Source organism: Halichoerus grypus, chromosome 15, assembly GCF_964656455.1.
Source record: "Halichoerus grypus chromosome 15, mHalGry1.hap1.1, whole genome shotgun sequence".
NCBI lineage: Eukaryota > Metazoa > Chordata > Mammalia > Carnivora > Phocidae > Halichoerus > Halichoerus grypus.
Window position 1 is genome coordinate 44734905 of NC_135726.1, and position 21748 is coordinate 44756652.

General features: G+C 41.9%; 2 protein-coding genes across 3 annotated transcripts in view; one reads left to right on the top strand and one right to left on the bottom strand.

The window, feature by feature from the left end:
• ATP4A (ATPase H+/K+ transporting subunit alpha) overlaps positions 1-21748 on the bottom strand; it is an 84722-nt gene that overhangs the window by 40460 nt on the left and 22514 nt on the right. The window lies entirely within an intron of this gene.
• On the top strand, positions 7830-10368 carry PMIS2 (PMIS2 transmembrane protein). The gene is made up of 3 exons (XM_078063544.1): positions 7830-7872; positions 9682-9875; positions 10051-10368. The coding sequence occupies exons 1-3, from the start codon at positions 7830-7832 to the stop codon at positions 10177-10179; spliced, it is 366 nt and encodes a 121-aa protein (XP_077919670.1). The 3' UTR covers positions 10180-10368.

A 21748-nucleotide genomic window follows, 5' to 3' on the forward strand; every position in this document is an offset into this window, starting at 1 on the left:
TATATAATATAATATATAATATATAATCACTATGTTGTACATTAGATCCCCAGAACTTATTTACCTTCTAACTGGAAATTTGTACCCGTGAAGTCTCAGCTCTTCACTAGCCCTGCTGACAGAGGAGTGAGGAGGAAGTTAAATCTTAGTGGTGCAAGCCTACTTCTCATTGCCTCCTAGGTGGGGGAATGTGATAGCATCTCCCTGCTTGGGCCCACAGATACTGCCCCTGCTGGACAATCAGGGTGTTGTCATCTGCTTGGGCCAGGTGAGGGATGGAAGGTTCCCCACTCAGCTCCAATAAAACCATGGGGAATTGAGTGTGTGTGTTGGGGGGGAGGGGTATCTTCTGTTGGTGTTTGGCTGGAGTAGTGCAGGTATTGCCCAAAACATTTCCTGTTGGTAGGCCCCCCTTTACTCTGTCCTTTGGCTACGGGAAACAGCTTTTCTTTGGTGCTCTTTATGTCTGTTCTTGTTGGCAGTTCTGGGTCGGAGGCATCCTGTGCAAGATATATGGGGAGGAATAAACCCAGGAGACTCAACACTGTATGGTTCTTCCATTTCTGACATCACTAGGCTGTCCTCTTCCTCTAGTACCCCTTTCAGAGTCTTCCTATCCTTATTTGTTGGGTAATGTCCAGGGATTTTAGACGTCAGAGGGGGAAGACCTGGGAGGAATGGGGCTTAGCCCTCTTAGTGGAACTGAAGCTTCTATATTCTTGCTTTTTTAAAAGATTTTTTTTTTTTAATTTTAAGCAATCTCTATACCCAACATGGGGCTCGAACTTACAACCCCGAGATCAATTGGCTCTACCAACTGAGCCAGCCAAGCGCTCCTATATTTTCTTTTGTATATCAGCTGTTCTACTCTTTTGCCCATTTTGTAATTATGTTGTCTACCTTTTTGGGTTATGTATGTATGTATTGATACAATTCACATACCATAAAATTCACCATTTTGAAGTGGATAATTCAGTGCATTTTAGTATATTCACAAGATTGTGCAGCCATCACCACTGTCTAATTCCAGAACATTTTCATCACCCCAGAAAGGAACCTCATAACTATTAGTAGTCATTCCCATTTCTGCCCCCACCCCCTGGCAAACGCTAATCCACTTTCTGTTTTTATGGATTTGTCTGTTCTGGACATTTCATGTCAATGCAGTCATGTACTACGTGGTCTTGTGTGTCTGACTCCTTTCACTTAGCATGTTTTCAAGGTTCATTCATATTATAACACAGAACAATACTTCATTCCTTTTTATGGCTGAGTAATATTCCATCATATGGATAATACCACATTTTGTTTACCCATTAATGTGTTCATAGACATTTGGGTTGTTTTCACTTTTTGGCTCTTATGAATAATACTGATACGAATGCTTTGTTTTCATTTCTCCTGGGTATATACCTAGGATGCAATTGCTGGTTCATCTGATAACTCTATGTTTAGTTGTTTAAGGAACTGCCAAACTGCTTCTCTGCAGCAGTGTATTAAGCATGTCTTTTTATTTTGATGCTTTGACGTCTTGGGGCCTTGCTGACCCTGGAAAACTTCTCCCAGAGCTAGCTAATTCCTGGAGACCGCAAATGACTCCCCTGGGAGCATGCCTTTCATATGTAAACCAACCAATCCAGAGCCTATCCCAAACCACCCCCTTTAGTGGGCTCTCAAGGGCTTTTACACTCCAGACCATTATCCCTCACACTAGTCACCCGGGGCCAGGTACCAGATGGCTAGAGACAGCCTCTACATCCAGAGCCCACCGAAATTATTCAAACAAGTCAATCTTGAGCCTGCTTGCCCTGCCAAAAAGACAAGAAAGGCTTTTGCCCATGTTTTCCCCTCACCTCCTCTGTCTCCTGGCTGACCTTGGCACTTCTCCTGTTGCCCTGCATGGTGTGGTGTGCCCCCTCCTCCTCGGAACTATGAATAACCATCTATCTTTTCAATGGCAGTCATGCCCTGATCTGCTGGCTTTGCCATACCTGAATAATAATAAAGCCTACATTTTTATTTTTAAAAGATTTTATTTATTTATTTGATGGAGAGCACAAGCAGGGGGAGTGGCAGAGGGAGAAGGAGAAACAGGTTCCCTGCTCAGCAGGGAACCCGACGTGGGGCTCTATCCCAGGACCCCGGCATCATGACTTGAGCTGAAGGCAGATGCTTAACGGACTGAGCCACCCAGGCACCCGTAAAACCTACATTTTAAAAGAAGCAGCTACACCATTTCACATTCCCACCAGCAATGAATAAGGGTCCTAATTTTTCCACATCCTTACCTACACTTGTTATTTTTCTTAAAAAAAAAAAAAAAAGGCATTATTATAGCCATCCTAGTGGCTGTGAAGTGATATCTCATTGTGGTTCTGATTTGCATTTCTCCAATGACTGATAATGTTGAACATCTTTTCATGTGCTTATTGGCCATTTGTGTATCTTCTTTGGAGAAATGTCTATTGAAATCCTTTGCTCATTCAAAAACTTGAGTTTTTTGTCTAATTGTTGAATATCTTTTTTAAGTAAGGTCTACGCCCAATGTGGGGCTTGAACTCAGGACCCTGAGATTAAGAGTCGCATGCTCCACTGACTGAGCCAGCCAGGTACCCCAAATACCTTTCTGTTTTTAAGGTATAGATATTCTCCGTGTTTTTTAAGGTATAAGTCATTGGCCGTTTATAAATAGCACAGTATTATTTTCCTATACTGTGACTTACCTTTTTTATTCTCTTAATGGCATTTTGAGAAGAATAGAAGTTATTCATTTTAATGTAGTCCAATTTATCAACCTTTTCCTCATGTTTAGTTTTGTGTCCTATTTAGGATATCTGTGCTTTGTCTGAAACCATGAAATTGTCTTCTATGCTATCTTCTAGAAGTTCAACTGTTTTATATTCCACATTCGGATCTGTGATCATTCTGGAATTTATTTCTGTAGATAGTGTGAGGTTGGGTCTAGATTAAATTATTTCCAGGGGTGTCTGGGGGCTCAGTCAGTTAAGCATCTGCCTTCAGCTCAGGTCATGATCTTAGGTCCTGGGATTGAGCCCCATCTCAGGGTCCTGGGATCGAGCCCCACATCGAGCCCCGAGTAGGGAGCCTGCTTCTCCCTCTGTCTCTGCCCCTCCCCCTGCTTGTGCTCTTTCTCAAATAAATATTTTTTAAAAATTAAAAAAATAAATGATTTCCATATGGATATGCAATTCACCCTGAACCATTTATTGAAAATTACATCCCCTACCTACTAAGCTACAGTGCCACCTTTACCATAAATCAAATGATCACATATATGTGGGTCTGTTTCTAGACTCTGTTGCATTAGCCAACATGTCTATCCTTACACCAATACCACACTGTTTTAGTTACATAAAATTCTAATAAGACTGGTTATTTGTTACTGTAAGTCTTCCAACTTTGTTTTTCTTCCTCAAGATTGCCTTGGCTCTTCTTAGGGCTTTGGAATTCCATATACATTTTAGAATTAGCTTAACAATGTCCACCAAAAAAAAAAAAAAATGGTTCTATAGATCAATTGGGAGAGTTGACATCTTTACCATATGGTCTCCAATCCATGAACATGATCTAATCCTTCCTTGTATTTAGGTCTTCTCTAATATATTTCACTCATGTTGTATAGTTTTATATGCAGAGATCCTAAGGGGGAAGAGGTCATAAGAACCTCCAATTTGTAGCCAAGTCAGGCAGAAGTTGTGGGTAACCTGGGTACCTACTACTTGCAGTCGGCATGTGAAAAGAAGTAGCAGTCTTCAGGGATTGAGCCCTTAACCTGTGAGATCTGACATTATGTTCAGGTAGACAGTGTCAGAATTAAATTATTGGACATCCAGCTAGTGCCACAGAATTGCTTGCTGTCAGAAAAATCCCTACACATTTGGTGATCAGAAGTGTCAGAAGGGGAGTATTCTGTGTGAGTGGTAAAGAAGGCAAACAGAAGGAATTACTGGGGTTTTCCTTACACAGATGTTAATTTGCTTTTTTCACTCTCATTTTCTTATGAGTATACAGTTTTCCAAGAGCGACATGATGTGTGATACACAGCAACAGACTGAGTGCAGAAGCAGGTATGAGAATCCAGTTATCTTCTATTCAGCCAGACATTAAAGAAATTTGCAAAAATGTAAAACAATGCCACTCCACTCACAAATGTTTTGGAAAATATAGTGATTTTCATGACAACACTGTTATTTGTATTAGTATGCGAAGGTTGTTTACTGTTATTTCAAAATTAATAAATATTTAATTTTTCTAACTTTAATCCCGATATAGAAAATACCAATAGATACAACTCACATAAGTGAAAGCTTTTGGGGAGTTCTCAAAAAATTTAAGAGTGAAAGGGGTCCTGAAACCAAAGAGTTTGAGCACTGATGTTTTAGAGTCATCGTCAGCGCTTAGTTGGGTCACGCTCCCCTGCCGGTCAGTAAGGGCTATCCTGTGCGCCCTCACCTGCCAGCAGTGCCCCACACTGGAGACTGGAGGAACTGTAGGGCTTCACCCGCTTGTGGTCCTAATACCTTCTCATTAGGATGTACCTTATCTTCAGAGATCTGAGCATCAGCCACGCAGCTCCCCCTTCTCTAAGTCCTGTAATACCACCTCTTTGTTTTGTCCTCCCAGCTCTAGGAGTAGGAGTGGAGTTACCTTAGTCTTTACCTTTCGCTCTTAACAGGATTCCTATCCCTGTGTGGCCAACCCTCTGTTTCAAATCCCCTCTGTTGCAAATACCTATGGTGTCTGTCGTCCTGACTGAACTCTGACTGATACGCCTGCTATACTGAATATCCTCTCCTTAGATGCCTCTGAGAGGGCCCAGTAACCCTACAAGAAGTTTCCCTTCTTAAGCTAGTTTTGGGGGTGTCTTTTCCTTGCAATGAAACCGTCTATGATTAAGGCCTAGGGTTCATAAATATCTTGCCTGCATCCACATACATTCCATCCCTACTTCCTGACATGAAGAGGGTGAGGGATGGTTCCCACATGCTCTGAATCCTACCCATTCTTCTTCTTCTCCTCCCCCTCCTCCTCTGCCTACCTCCTCCCCTTCTCCTCCTTCACCACCACCACCACCATCACCATCTTATATAATACTCACTATGTGCCAGGCATTTTACATACATTGATTTACTTATCCTCATAATTAAATGAGGGAGAAACCATTATTATCCCTATTTTAAAGATGAGAAAACATGCCCAGAGAGATTAAGTGACTTGCACATGGCAACACAGCTAGTTAGTAGCATGGCAGAGATTCAAACCTACGTAGTCTGGTTCCAAGGCCCAGGCATGTTGATTCAGTCCACATTTATTGGGCAATTACTTTGTTTCAGGTCCTGTTTTGATATTGAGGCTACAGGGCCAACAAATGAATGTCCTCAGCCCCACTAAACCATCTCTCCCACATCTCCATCCTCTCTCTCACTGGCAACGTTGTCTATCTCATCTTTCCCACCAAAAACGAAACCCAAAAAAAAACCCCACTTCCCGTGACCCCTCCACCCCCTCAAACTATGAATCTGACTTTGTTTTTGGGTTCATCCATAATTTCAGAGACAAAAGGAGAGCCAGAACATGGGACCATGCTACTATCTTTTCAGCATCTCCATCCAGTAGAATATGCCCAAGTCTCGCCCATCTTAAATATATATATATATATATATATATATATATATATATATATATATATCTCACTCTCACTCCCCTGCTCCCATTCCAGTCCTGCCTCTCTTGGCCCTTCATCAACAAACTTCTTGAAGCAAATGTCTGTATCATTTCTACTTCCACACCTCATACTCAATCCATGGCTCTCTGAAATCAGGCATTGACCCCCTAGTGCCCCAGAAATTAGAACCCACATTCTTCTCAGCCCCTCCTTTCTTTTTCACCTCCAAAGTCTTGGAAAGTGTTATCTACACTCTGCCTACACTCCCTTCTTCTTGTAAACCATTTGGGTCCCACATTATGGCACCTGCCCCACTGATCCTTTGAAATTGCCCTCACCGAAGGTATTAACACCTCCCTGCCCTTAAATCCAGAGGATACATCTCAAGTGTTGACAAGTTTGTCCATGCTCTCCTTGCAGAGACTTTTCCTGGCTCTCTCCCAACACCGGCCCAGGTATCTCCCTTCCTCTCCCACTCCCCAGAGCCATGGGGCACTCTGGGAAGCTGGTACCAAGGGTGCTGGAGGAAGCTTCCTGGGGACCCACACCCTTCCAGACTTGCCCCCTGAAGACAAAACCAACCAGAAAGCAGGTTATCTAGGCATACTTAGGTGAGTAGTCAGCATGTCTGTTTGATGGACCAGTCTGGAGTTTAAAGATAGGGGCAAAACTTGACTATCTCAATCATGGAAAAGCAAGTGATGTCTTCATACTTGTAGCTGACTAGGACTCAGAAGGAGGTAGCTTGTCCCTTCCTACCTAAGGACTCGGCCAAATACTTTACTTTCTGGAAATTGAAACCCAACTACTCAAGCCAAGAAAGCTTCTATGCATGGAAAGAAGGACCAAATAAATTTTAAAAAAGTAAAAGAGAGAATGAAAGAAGAAAAAGAACAGGAAACAAGAGATACACAGTAGAGGGAATATTCATCAAATCTGTCCACTGTCTTTAGTCATCATAACCTTCCCCTTGGGAATCCCAGCTGTTGTCAACACTATGAAGACTGGGCACTGTCACCACTGCCCAAGACCTAACCTCCAGAATATACAACCCATTCCCCACTCCTATATTTATTTCTGCCCAGAAATGAGCACTGAAGGTGGAAGATGTCCCGGCTTTGTTACCTTAATGGAGATCCTGAATAGTACTCTCAATTCATTCTATAAAGCCACACATTCTTTCCATCATCATCTCCCAATAGATCAAGAAACACACAGCAGGGACATATTCAGGTCAAATGCTTTTCCTGAGTTTATCTGCTATTACATGCACATAAATACACCTTCTATGTTCATTCAGTCTCTTGTTTGTTAGGTGACCCTCCAGCCAAGGGACCCACCAGCTAAAGAGCACTGCAGTCAAAGGATTCACCTGATGAGGGATACCTGAGCTCAGAAATACAGAACCCAGGCAAGGTACCATATCAAAGCCACCTCAGACAAAAGATTCACTAGTCAAGAGGACCTTACCCCCAATCCAAGGTTCCCACCATCCATGGGACCTGCCAGAAACCAATCTGCATTCTTCATCCCACCCAACCATGAGTTCTGTCTCCCCTCACCTCATATTTTTTGCTCTGGAATATCCACCTTGCCCCTTAAAATGCTCTGAGCTAATTATTCATTCTGTCAAGCAGAACACCACGCACTAGCTACCAATACAAGGAGGGGCTCCAAATACGTGGAGGGTAGCAAAGATCATCACAATGCCAACCACTAGAAATAGAAGTCCAAACACTTCTGCACACTGCATCTTGGTCTCAGAGTTGCCAAGGAAGATACAACACAGTCCAGCACTGGATGAGACACTTTTACTCACATAAAGAAGAGACAGAGCAGGATCAGCTCCAACAGTGGGTGTCTGGGTAGCAGGTGCAATTGGCCTTTATGAACTCCTCTTGCACCACAGCAGAAAGACCCTGATCCCTCCTTCATGGAGTCTGAAATACTAAAAGCTGGGGTTGGGCCTCAGGGCACAGGCACTTAAGCGGAACAAAGGAATACACAATGAGCCTGAAATAGAGAAAGATATTCCCACAGGAGGTGATGAACCCTGAAGGCTGTGTGGGCTTTTTAGCTCTTGGTCAGAAAGTATTCCAGGCCCAAGGGCCATTCTTCTGTGGCAAGCAGAGGTTGAAAGACTATGCACACGAAGACATTGCCTGAAGACTTTCCTGACCCCTGGAGTATGTCCCTTTCTGCTGTTCTTGGTGCTTCTAGGTCCACGCCTGTGCTTCAATACAGTTGTGTCCTTGACAAATCACCTTGGAATCTATATTTGTGGACTACACTGTGTCATCTCCTACCCACTTACAAGTCTCTACAGATTGGCTCCTCACATCCTCCACTCCCCTAAAACAACCAGCAAAGGGAACTATCAGCTAAAACCCAGTGGCATTAGCATCCATTGATAGTTCTTCCCTGAGTCAGTAATTACTATGGTGCTTGAAATAGCTTTCTAATGATGCATAACAAATGCCCTCAAACTTAGTTATTAACTCACAGTTCTGTAGATCAGAATGTCTATGTTCTCTAGAACACTCAGAATCTCACAAGGCTAAAATCCAGGTATGTGTTGGCCAGTCTGTGTTCTCATTTGGAGCTAGGATCCTCTTCCAAACAAATACGGTTATGACAGAATTCAGATCCTTGCTCTTAAAGATATAAAATAGGTCCTGTTTCCTTGCTGGCTGTCAGTTGGGAGCCACTTCAGCTAGGGGCTGCCTGCATTCCTTGACATGTGGCCTCCTCCATCTTCAAGATAGCAATGGAGAATCTCCCTTGACTGCACTCCATCACATGCCTTGAATCATTTTTGCCAGTAAGACCCAGTCCCTTTTAAGAACTCACTGGATTACAGTTGTCCCATGGAGGATATTTTCCCTGTCTTAAATTTAACTGATTGGGGAACTTAACTACAAGTACCAAATCCCTCCACAGCAGCACATAGATTAATACTTGAATGAGTAACAGGGAAAAGGTGTGTGTACACCAGGGAGCAGGACTCTTGGGGCCATCTTAGAATTCTGCCTACCACCATGGTGATTTCCCATTTCCATCATTCCATCTACACTTATTAGACGGCATTCTACTTTAAGAAAGACCTTCTAGGGTGCCTGGGTGGCTCAGTCGTTAAGTGTCTGCCTTCGGCTCAGGTCACGATCCCAGGGTCCTGGGACCAAGCCCCACATCGGGCTCTCTGCTCAGCGGGGAGCCTGCTTCTCCCTCTCCCACTCCCCTGCTTGTGTTCCCTCTCTCGCTGTGTCTCTCTCTGTCAAATAAATAAAATCTTTAAAAAAAAAAGACCTTCCTATTTTTCACCTTCTTTCTCTCTCTTTCGGTCAGTATGGACTAAAGAATTCTTTTCTAATTCAATATTTTACAATCTATTATTGACATTATTCCTTTTCCTTCCTTCCTGATTGTAAATCTCCTAGTTTTCTTACTGAGCTTGTCTACTTCCTCTCTCCCACCACTCTCTGAGAGGCGACTCTGGTACAGCCCTCCTGTGAGTCATGCAGATAGGGGTCTGCAGCAAGGAGGAGCCAGGATCAGATCTTACAATGGCTCCCCACCAATCCCTATCAGGGCGGGTGGAGTCAATGTCCTGATAGAGGATGGAACCTGGCTCCAAGCTCAGAGTCCTGGAGAACGAGGGAATCGTGGGACCACGCCCCCTTATGCAGACAGCCAATCAGGACTTGAGGTGCTGGTTTCTCCATTGTGAAGAAGTGCCTTTAACCGTTGGAGTCTTGGGTTAGAACAAGGGGAGGTATAGTGGGTTTGGCTCTCTGTTTTCAAGACACTCGGGATCTGTCTTTGTTTGGGTGGAAAGATCATGCCCCCAAAACCCGCCCCAGCCGATGCAGGCGCCCCACCGGCTGCAGAGGCCCCACCCGCTGCAGGGGACCCACTGGCTGCAGGGGCTCCACCGGCTGCAGGGGCTCCACCCGCTGCAGGGGCCCCACCCGCTGCAGGGGCCCCACCCGCTGCAGGGCCCCCACCCGCTGCAGGGGCCCCACCCGCTGCAGGGGCCCCACCCGCTGCAGGGGCCCCTGAGAAGCCGCCAGAGGAAACACAGACACCTGAAGAACTGGCATTTTATGCCCCGAATTACCAATGTTTGACCATCCTGGCTGTAATTCTTTTCCCTCCCCTGGGATTAATAGCTGTATTCTTCAGTTACAAGGTAAAACAATACCTGGGCCATGGCCCATCCTGCCCTCTACCAGCCCCTTGCACCTGCTTCCGTCCTGGGACCCGGGTAGGGGTTTCCCCTCAGTGACCATTGGTCTCCAGCCCTTCCCCAAGGGTGTCACAAGGCTGGACTCAGGAGCCCACATCTAAAGCTCCCGTCCCTACAGACCTCGCAGGCCAACAAGAACAGCCAATGGGAAGAGGCTTACATCAACTCAGGTCGAACTGGTTGGCTGGATGTATTCGCCATACTCATCGGTTTAGGCATCATTTATGTCTATGTCCTATTTATGTGAAGGTCAGGCCAAGTAGTCCATGGGTCCACCCCAAATAGGACCCACCCACCAAGACACTAACCAGCCAAATCAGCCACCATGCAAGAAACCAACAGCTGAGACATCTTCTAGCCAAGAAACCTATCAGCCAAGGAACTCAACATCCAAGCAACCCACTAGCCTAAGGACATCATACTACTTCATCCTCTTGGCCTCCAGAACCATCTTCATCCACCTTGGGGGTCCTCACTTTCATGCCCTGGATGTGCTTAGCTCCTTGATACTGGGCTGCTCTTTCAGAAAAATATTTATTTAAACCAATAAAAATGAAGGGAATGTTCCGGCTTCTCATGTGTATGCATGTGTGTGTGTGTTTCTGAGCTAGCATCTGTGTTTTGCTGGGGCTGTGTTTCCTATCCCTGCTTTTTCTAGGAAAACAGAAATCTCCAGCTTTTGAGATCCCAAAATCAAACTGTTAGGGGGAAAATGGAAAGACTTCAAGAAATAAACAATAGATTTAGTGGAAGAGCTGATGAAGACCACCTCTCTCCCAGTCAAAGGTAAATGGTCCCTATTCATGGAATAGGGGAAGTGGAGAAAGAGAGATTAGATGCAAGTATATCCCTAAGGAGGTCCCTGAGGCCTGTGTCTCAGGAAGGGGTGAGGTGTCAAAGATCCCAGATACTACTTGCATTACCTCCAAACAAATAAGTCCTACAGAGGCTCCAAGATCACAAAGAAAATATGCTGCATGGTGTGGAGGTCTAGGAAGAAACGGCCTTAGACAGCCAAGTAGGATAGCCCATATCTCAGCTTGGTGAAAAGGAGGTGGAGGCTACAGGAATGCCAAGTGCCAGGGTGGGAGTGACTATCAGAAGGGAGCCAGGGATAACACGGGAGCCATCCAGAATGAAGGAAAACAGAAATCTAGGCTGACACCATGGACAACAAACACCCAGGGATTCTTACTGGTACCTTAACTTCATGAACAAACCCAAATTCGGACCCAGAAACCCTAGATTTAGCAGAATTAAGTTTTCATAGCCAGGAGATTGGGGATTAACAATAAAAAGAAGTTGAGTAGCTGTGGAAAAGACTGCTAACTCTAACAAAGCTAAATTTTTCTTCCTGGGAGCACTACTCAGCCACATGTCCTAGGTTCCCCTGTGTGGCCATGAGACTGTCTTTGGCTCTATGGAATGTGATCAGAAGTGATGTGTGCCACAAACCACCCTGGTCTTTAAATACCCCATGGGCACTCTCTTCAATACTCTTCCTCCCCTAGCTGCTGGCCACGTGACACACATGGTGATTTGAAGGCCACATGTCATAGAGAGGAAGAACTCCCAACAGCCTTGGTCTCTGAACTACTCTAGGAACAGTCACTCTTTCCCCAACTACCTCCCATGGTTGAGCAGAAAATATGTGTTGCGCCATCATGTGTCTGGTCTATCTATTCCATAACTCAATCCACCCTAACCAGTGAAGATGCAGGAAAGCAGAGTTACATTTCTCAGACATCTGGGGTTGTTACTTGAAATTCATGCCCAACAGACAGACCCATCTTGTTGGGCAGTTTATAGGAAATAATGAGTGAAGGAAACAACAAAGAAAGGTCTTAGTCCAGAGTTAACCTTAATCTTAGCTGACATGATGCTGTGTCTCCTCCATGATCCTGGGTATCTGTGTGGATTACACGTGCCTATGGGACAATGCTCCATGTTATGAGTGTATCTGGAGAGGGGATTATGCTGGGTTGTCTGCTGTGTTAGTGGGTCTAGAGGGTCAGTCAACCCTGTCCCTCCCCAGACCAGCCCAGAAAGCTGGGCCTGTCACATTCAGCTGCAAAGCCATGTGGAGTCAGATGTCAGCATGAACAGCCAGGTCCAAAAAAGTCACATTGTGCTAGGAAACTTTGAAAGCCAGGCAATCTTCTCCATTTTAGCTCTCTGACTCCTCCGAACCTGTATTCCACTCTCAGGCATTCATATGGTTTTTACCACCACGTAAATATAAAACCAAACAAAATTTATAGTCCTGTATCTTGAAACATCATCAGTTGAATTACTATAATGAAACATGCAGATTTAACAATTTTACCCACTCTTCTCTCTCCCCACTACTAAAGATCACAATTTTTAACTCAAATTACAGGCTTTCCATTTCATTATGCCTGTATAAGTCTGCTCCATTATTGGGCCATGATTTTGATTACATACTCTCGCTGAACTAATATTTTAACTCAGCAGCCAAGGAACCCATTTACCTGCAATCCTTCAGATTTTTCTTCCTTTTCTTTTTCCTCTCCCTCTCCTCCATCGCCTTCTCCTCCACATTCTGCCCCTCCTGTCCCTCGTCCTCCTGCTCATCCTCATCTTCCTCTACTGTTTGTTTTATTTGCTCAGTTATCTATGTGGCTCTTCACTAATTGTTTCCATTTCTCCAGAAGAATTCCCCATGGCCAAGTAGGTAAGGTAACTTTTTTTTTTTAAGATTTTATTTATTTATTTGAGAGAGAGAGGTAGTGAGAGAGAGCATGAGCAGGGAGGAGAGAGAGAAGCAGGTTCCCTGCCAGCAGGGAGCCCAACTTAGGGCTCGATCCCAGGACCCTGAGATCATGACCTGAGTCGAAGGCAGACGTTTAACCAACTGACCCACCCAGGCACCCCAGGTCAGGTAACTTTTCAATTCTCTTTTTCCCTTGGGTCTTGAAACCTGTTTATTTCTTTATTTGGGATTTTTAATTTACACAACATTCACATAAATACATCCTCATAAAGAATCAAGTAATACAAAGAGTATGGAGGAGCTCACCTCATGGCTGGTCAAGATATCATTTTCCCCCTCTTGAAGGTATTTGCTGTCAATATTTTGTCGTAACTCTTTCTAGTTACCTTTATGTGCATTGCGTCTACACACATTGACATCACACGGTTTTTCTGCTTACCACTAGGTGGTAAGCACCTAGTGATTATCCTTCCCTGTTAGTACTGAAGATCTTCAACACTGAATGCCTTGTGTTCCACTTCTGCATAATCTCCCTCTGTCCTCTTCTGGTCCAAAGGGTACATTCCCATGTTCTTATACCTGCCTTTCCTCCTTCAATGATAGCTCATGGGATTCCAGCCCCTGGAATGAACCTGCAGGCCCTTCTGTGTCCTGGGAGGATAAGGATATCCTGAGCAGGACAAGGAGAGTATCACTAGAATAAGCAGCTGCAGGAGAGCAAATTTTTCTACACCATGAACTAACTTGGCAAATTTTATTTCTGACCCTTGAAAACTTAACAAACTTTAGGACACTAAGACTGTGACATTATTACCATGTCCTATTATTGTGATTCTTACAGTCTTCAATTCTGATGACTCATTTATTGTATCATCCTTGTGACAATACTTAAACTGATACCCTTATTTTCTGGAAGAAAGACATACTTTTGAATTTTCTTTGTTAAATCAGAAGGAGATTACTAGCATGAAACCTGTGGATGTGTGGATTCAAAAGAGAAAAACAATACTTCCCCACTCAAAAACACTCTCCAATAACCCATGATAGAACTGGATTTCTTATTTAAATGAAGAGTTTGAGAATCTGAGTCTCATTTAAATCAAGAGTACACTGGGTCTCTAATTTTAAAAATGTTTTTATTGAAAGGCATAAGTGTACAACTCTTATGTGTATACCAATGAACTTCCACAAACTTTCACAAAACACACATCTATGTAACCTGCTCCTGAAATAAGACACAGACTAGAAGACCTCTGTGCCCTCTTCCGTCACTTACCCACAAAAGATAACCCCTACCCTAACCTTCTCTCCTTTTTTTTTTTTTAAGATTCTATTTATTTATTTGTGAGAGAGAGAGCATGAGCAGAGACAGAGGGAGAAACAGGCTCCCCGCTGAGCAAGGAGCCTGATGCAGGGCTTGATCCCAGGACCCTGGAATCATGACCTGAGCCAAAGGCAGACACTTAACCAACTGAGCCACCCAGGCATCCCCTTCTCTCCCTTTTTAAAATAACTGCCTGGTGGGCTACATCAGGGATTGCCAATTTTACTATCAGGACCTTCCTGTTGATCTAAAGATTATTCCTATCTTTTGGCTGCCACAAACAATTCTGCAAAGAAATCCATGAGCATGCTTCTCTGTTCACATGAGCAAGTACTTCTCTAGGATAGAGTACAAGAAGTGGGATTGCAGGGTTGAAGCATAAAGGGCTTTGGACGCTTCAATGGCTAACACCACGATGACTTCTGCAAAGGCTTCATCAAATCACACTCCCAGCCCCAGTGTATGAAAGAATCACTCTTTGCCTTCTTGGCAGCACACGATATCATCAATCCTATGAATTCCTGTCAATTTGATGAGTGAGAAGTGATAGCTCCTTATTGCTTTAATTTGTGTTTCTCTGATGAGTAGTGAATTTGAGCATTGCTACAGACTGAATTGTGTCCCTCCAAAACTGATACCTTTCTTTATTAATTTTTTTAATTGCAGCATAGTTAACATACAGTGTTATATTAGTTACAGGTGTACAATACAGTGATTCAACAATTCTATACATGACTCAGTGATCATCATGGTAAGGGTACTCTTAATCCCCATCACCTATTTCACTCATCCCCCCATCCACCTCCCCTCTGCTAACCACCAGTTTGTTCTCTATAGTTCAGAATCTGTTTCTTGGTTTGTCTCTCTCTCTTTTTTTTTTTCTTTGCTCATTTGTTTTGTTTCTTAAATTCCACATATGAGTGAAATCATATGGTATTTGTCTTTCTCTGACTTATTTCACTTAGCACAATACTCTCTAGCTCCATCCACGTTGTTGCAAATGGCAAGATATCATTTTTTTTATGGCTGAATAATATTCCAGTATATGTGTGTGTGCTATATATATACCACATCTTCTTTATTTCTTTATCCATTCATCTATCGATAAGCACTTGGGTTGCTTCCATAATTTGGTTATTGTAAATAATGCTGCAAAAAACACAGATGTGCATGGAGCCCTTTAAATTAGAGTTTTTGTCTTTGGGGGTAAATACCCAGTGGTGCAAGTCCTGGATCATAAGGTAGTTCTACAAAATTGATATATTGAAACCCTAACTCCCAATATAACTGTGTTTGGAGATATCTGACAATATTGTATTAAAAATATAAAAAGTGCACCAAAACCAAATATTTTTTTTTAAGATTTTATTTATTTATTTGAGAGAGAGCATGAGAGGGGAGAGGGTCAGAGGGAGAAGCAGACTCCCCACTGAGTGGGGAGCCCGATGTGGGACTCGATCCTGGGACTCCAGGATCATGACCTGAGCTGAAGGCAGTCGCTTAACCAACTGAGCCACCCAGGCACCCAAAACCAAATATTTTAAAAATCCAATTAGAAAATGGACAAAAACATGCCCATCCTTCTACCAAAGAAGATATACAGATGGCAAGTAAACACATAAAAAGATGTTAAGCATCATTAGCCATCAAGGTAAAGCAAATTAAAACCACAATGTGATATCACTACAAATCTGCCAGAGTAGCTCAGATTTACAAAAAGTAGTGGTAACATCACATACCAGCAAGGGTACAGAGAAACCTGATCCCTCATACATTGCTGGTGGCAGTGTAAGATGGCACGTCTAGTCTGGAAAAAAAATTTAGCAGTTACTTATAAAACTAAATATGCAGGGTGCCTGGGTGGTGCAGTCAGTTAGGTGTCCAACTCTTGGTTTTGGCTCAGGTTGTGATCTCAGGGTCATGAGATCAAGCCCTGTGACTGGCTCTGCACTCAGCACGGAGTCTGTTTGGGACTCTCTCTGCCCCCCCCCAATAAAGAATCTTAAAAAAAAAAAACTAAATATGCAACCCAACAAGTGGTCTGTTGGATATTTCTATCTGAGAAATGAAACTTACATCCATACAAAAACTTGTATGTGAATGTTTATAGAAGGTTTCTTTGTAGCAGGCAAAAACTAGAAATAATCCAATGTTCATCAATAGGTGAATTTATAAACATTGGTATTTTCATACAAATAAACATTAAGCAGCAATAAACAGGAATGAATTACTGATACACACAACAACATGGATGAATCTCACAGTAATTGTTGAGTGAAAAAAAACAAAGAAAAGAGAGTATATGATTCCATTTATGTAAAATTCTAGAAAATGTAAACTAATCTATAATTACAGAAAGCAGATCAGTGGTTTCCTAGTGATGGTAGGGTTTAGGGGGACAGGGAGTGTTGGTGACAGGGAAAAGGGGATTTCTTTTTTTTTTCTTTTTATTAACATATAATGTATTATTTGTTTCAGGGGTACAGGTCTGTGATTCATCAGTCTTACACAATTCACAGCACTCATCATAGCACATACCCTCCCCAATGTCCATCACCCAGCCACCCCATCCCTCCCACCTCCCACCACTCCAGCAACCCTCTGTATGTTTCCTGAGATTGAGTCTCTTATGGTTTGTCTCCCTCTCCGGTTTCATCTTGTTTCATTTTTCCCTCCTTTCCCCTATGATCATCTGCCTTATTTCTCAAATTCCACATATCAGTACGATCATATGATAATTGTCTTTCTCTGATTGACTTATTTCACTTAGCATAATACCCTCTAGTTCCATCCATGTCGTTGTAAATGGCAAATTTTCATTTTTTAAAGGCTGCATAATATTCCATTGTATATATACACCACATCTTCTTTATCCATTCATCTGTTGATGGACATCTAGGTTCTTTCCATAGTTTGGCTATTGTGGACATTGCTGCTAAAAACACTGGGGTGCACGTGTCCCTTCAGATCACTTCATTTGTATCTTTGGGGTAAATACCCAGTAGTGCAATTGCTGGGTCACAGGGTAGCTCTATTTTCAACTTTTGAGGACCCTCCATACTGTTTTCCAGAGTGGCTGCACCAGCTTGCATTCCTACCAACAGTGTAGGAGGGTTCCCCAGGAAAAGGCGATTTCAAAGAGGCTTGAGGAAACTTTTTGGGGTTATGGATGTGTTCATTATCTGGACTGTGGTCATGGTTTCACAAGTGTCTACATAGGTCAAAACTCATCAAATTGTACACTCAAATATGTGCAGTCTGACTGGAACACAGCCACATTCATTCATTTATGTACTGACTTATTATCTATGGCTGTTTTCATGCTACAACAGCAGAGCTGAGTAGTTGCGACAGGGGTTATACGTGGTGCTCTCTTCACTCTGCACTGGTGTTGGCACAGTACAAACTATCATGATGCAGTTAAAATTCAACAGCGTTTCAAGTGCCATACGTATCAACATACCATGACTTGTTTTTCTTTTTCTTAACAGTACATACCTATCAGGCACCTGGGTGGCTCAGTCAGTTAAGCACCTGCCTTCGGCTCAGGTCATGTTCCCAGGGTCCTGAGATCCAGACCTGCATCTGACTCCCTGCTCCAGTGGGGAGTCTGCTTCTCCCTCTCCTTCTGCCCCTCCCCCCACTTGTGCGCTCTCTTTCTTTCTCTCTCTCAAATACATAAATAAAATCTTTTAAATAAAAAGAATGTGGAAAAAAGACATGTAAACACTACCAAATAAAAACATCACCAAAACAAAGATGAATGGTTATATTACTATCAGACGAAGTAGATGTCAGGGCAAGGATAATTAACAAGGATAAAGAAAGACATTAAATAATGATTAAAAAGACAATTTTAGGAAGATATAAGAATCCTAAAAGTATGAGCACTGACAACAGAATGCCAAAATACATTCTAAACATGATAAGACAAAAGGAGAAATAGACAAAGTCACAATTATAGTTGAAGACTTTGCATTCCTCTCTCAATAACTAATAGGACAAATAAACAGAAAATTAGTGAGGATATAGAAAATCTGAACACCATCAACCAACTATATCTAACTGTTATTTATAGAATACTCTATCTAAAGAAGGCAGATACATATTCTTTTTTTTTTTTAAGAGAGAGAGAGAGCGCCCACGCATGCAAGTAGGGATGGGGAGGGGCAGAGGAAGAGAGAGAATCTTAAGTAGGCTCCACACCCAGTGTGGGGCCCGATGCAGTGCTGATCTCACAAGATCATGAGATCATGAACTGAGCTGAAATCAAGAGTAGGACGCTTAACCGACTGAGCCACCAGGCGCCCCAGCAGATACATATTCTTTTCAAGTGCACATGGAACTTCATCAAGATAGAACATATCCTTGCTCATTAAAAAACTTTAACAAATTTCCAAGAATTAAAATTATAAAAAGCATATGAAATCACACAAAGCAAACCATACAAAGTTATATTATCTGACTGTGGTATGAGATTTCTAATATGCCCCCCACCAATATTCCTGCTCCCGGGGTATAATCCTATATAATCCCTGACTGTCAATATGATGATATATCTCTCCTGTGATGAAGTTAGGTTATATAGCACAGCTGACTCTAAGAGACATTATCTGAGTGGACCTAACCTAAACACATAAGGCCTTTATCTGGGTCTAGAGGTCAGAGACAGAGGAAGTCAGAGACTCAAAGTGTGAGAGAGACTTTGATGGAGGGAGATTCTCCCTTGATAGCTTTGAGATGAACAGGACCACACAGCAAGGTATGCATGTGACTTTAGGAACTGAGAATAGACCTTAGCTGATAGCCAGCAAGGAAAAGACAATGGCCTCAGTCCCAAAACCGCAAAGAACTGATTTCTGCCACAACCACATGAGCTTGGAAGAACATCCAGAGCTCCACATGAGAACACATTTCAGCAGACACATTCATTTCAGTCTTGTGAAAATCTGAGCATAGAACTCGGCCATACAGTTTCTGGATTTCTCACCTATAGAAGAGTGTGATAATGAATGGCTATTTTTAAAGTCACTGAGTGTATGGTGATTTGTTACATAGAAATAGAAAACTAACATGTTGACAATAATAAAAGTAAAGTAGGGACCAACAGCAGAAAGATAATAGGAAAACTTCCCAACACTTGGGGGAAAAACATGCAAGCAAGTAATTCATCCGTCAAGGGCAATTAGAAAATGCTTTTAACTGATCAAAATTGAAGCATATAACATATCAAAATATGTGGGGTGCAGCTAAAGCAGTGCTTAAAAGGAAATGTACAACCTCAAATGCTCATATTAGAAAATAAGAAATGTCTCAAATTAACGATCTCACCTTCCAACTTAAGACACTAGAAAAATAAGAGCAAAATAATGCCCTCCCCATGAAAACAAACTGAAGAAAGAAGAGAGAAAAGTGAAAAAAAAAATCAATGAAATTGACAAGGGAAAAACAATGAAACCATGGAGAAAATCAATGAAACCAAAAGCTGGTTCTTGAAAATGACAGATAAAATTGATAAACCTCTCGTAAGACTGACAAAATAAGAGAAGACACGATGACCAATATCAGAAAAGAAGGAGAGACTACCTCTACAGCCCCTGAGACACTAAAGGGAAAATAAGGGACTATTACAAAGTATATAAATAGAATATACACCATCACCAACTGGGGTTTCTTCCAGGAATGCAAAGCTGGCTCAATATTAGAAAACCAATCAATACAATCCACTATATTAACCATCTCAAGAAGGAAAACCACATCATCAATTGATGCAGAAAAGGCACTTGGGAGTATTCAATATCTATTCACAATAAAAATTCAACACACCAGGACTAATAGGGAACATCTTCATCCTGATAAAGGACATCTACAGAAAACCTATAGCTAACATCATATGTAATTGTGAAGGGGAAGGCTTTCTCTCTAAAATTAGCAACAAAGCAAGCATGTCCTATTCCACATCACTCCTATTCCATATCAGACTGGAAGTCCTAATCTATACAACAAGCCAGAAAAAGAAAGAAAGGTCATAGGGATTTGAAGGAAGAAATAAAACTACCCTTATTTGTAGATGACATGATTGTCTTTGTAGAAAATCCCAAGGAATCTATTAAAAAAAAAACAGAAAACAAAAACAAAAACAAAACCCCTCCTAGGATTGATAAAATGAGTTCAGGAAGATCACAGGTTGCAATATCAGCACATAAAAATCCAATGTGTTTTCTTATGCTAGCAATGAACAATCAGAAATCAAATTTATTTAAATAAATAGATAAAGGGGATTAAGAGTACACCGATCTTGATGAGCACTGAGTAATATATAGAATTGCTGAATCATTACATCGTGCACCTGAAACTAATATAACACTGTATGTTAATTATACTTCTATACAAAATAATAAATAAATAAAAATAAAATAACAGCTATTAAAAAATGATAATCATAATACCATTTGCAATAGCTCTCACAAAGCAAGTAATTGGGTGTAAATCTAAATAATTATGTGTATCAGCTGTGTGTTTAAACTACAGCTGCTGATGAAGGAAATAAAAGGCCTAAATAAATGGGGAGGCTTTCCATGCTGGTGAAAAGGAGGTTCCACGTCTCTCCCGAATTGATCTGAAACACTAATGCAATTTGTATTAAAGGACCAACAAGATTTTTAGATCTACACAAATATAGTCAAACAATTCCGAAGAAGACTAACAAAGTTGGAGTATTCATGTTACCCGATTTTCAGAATCACTGTAAAGCTACATTAATAAAACAGTGTGGTATTTGCAAATGGATAGACACTAGATCAACAAAACAGAATAAGGAGTGTAGAAAGAGATCCACATGAATATGGTCAATTTATTATAAAAAGAAATCCAAATGCAGTTTATAGAAGAAAGAATAGGGTTTTTTTCCAATGGTGTTAGATTAATGAGACCACCATATGCAAAACATAATCTCTGCTAAAACCTCTCATATTATATAAATATTAACTCAATATGGATCATAGATCTAAATGTAAAATGTAAATCTATCAAACATTAAGAGAATATCTTCCTGACCCTGGATTAAGCAGACTTCTTAGACATGACACCAAAAGTACATTCATAAAAGTAAAAAAATAAAATTAAGACTCAATTCAAATTAAAAACCTTTGCTCTCCAAATGACACTGTTCAAAAATGAAAAGATAAGCTACAGAGCCAGAGAAAATATTTGTATATCACACATCTGACTAAGACTTGTATCCAAAATATGTAAGTGACCCCCTATTTTACTGTAATGACAACAAACCAATTTTTTTAAATGAAAAGATAGATTTGAACTGACACTTCACCAAAGAGGATATACCAGTTGCAAATATGCACATGAAAAGATGTTAATTCTCGCAATTTCCCCCTATTGCTAAAGAACCTGACTCCAAGCTGTTAAATGACCACTCTCAAGGTGCTAGAAGCAACCCAAGACTCCTAAGCCTACATTATTCTTGCTCCAAATCGTGCTTCCCCTCAGCACCACAAAGCATGCCCCGGTTTGACTTGACCAATCACCTGAGAGAGTAGGAAGAGCTTGAACTCCTTCAGACCAATCAGCAGCCATGTGAGTATTGGATTCCCCACCCTATTACATGCAACCTCAATCAGCCAATAGTAATAGATAGAATAGGAGGCGGAACCCGCGTGGTCTCTATGGTAATTCCTGCCTATTGGAGTGAGAGAGAGGCTCCGGGTAGCCTTGGTAGTGACTGATCCAGATGCCCTAATG

Coding starts and splice junctions, on each gene's coding strand:
- PMIS2 (XM_078063544.1), top strand. CDS start 7,830: ATGCACACGAAGACATTGCCTGAAGACTTTCCTGACCCCTGGA. Junction 7,873..9,681: donor AGACTTTCCTGACCCCTGGA/GTATGTCCCTTT, acceptor CACCCGCTGCAG/GGCCCCCACCCGCTGCAGGG. Junction 9,876..10,050: donor CTGTATTCTTCAGTTACAAG/GTAAAACAATAC, acceptor CCGTCCCTACAG/ACCTCGCAGGCCAACAAGAA.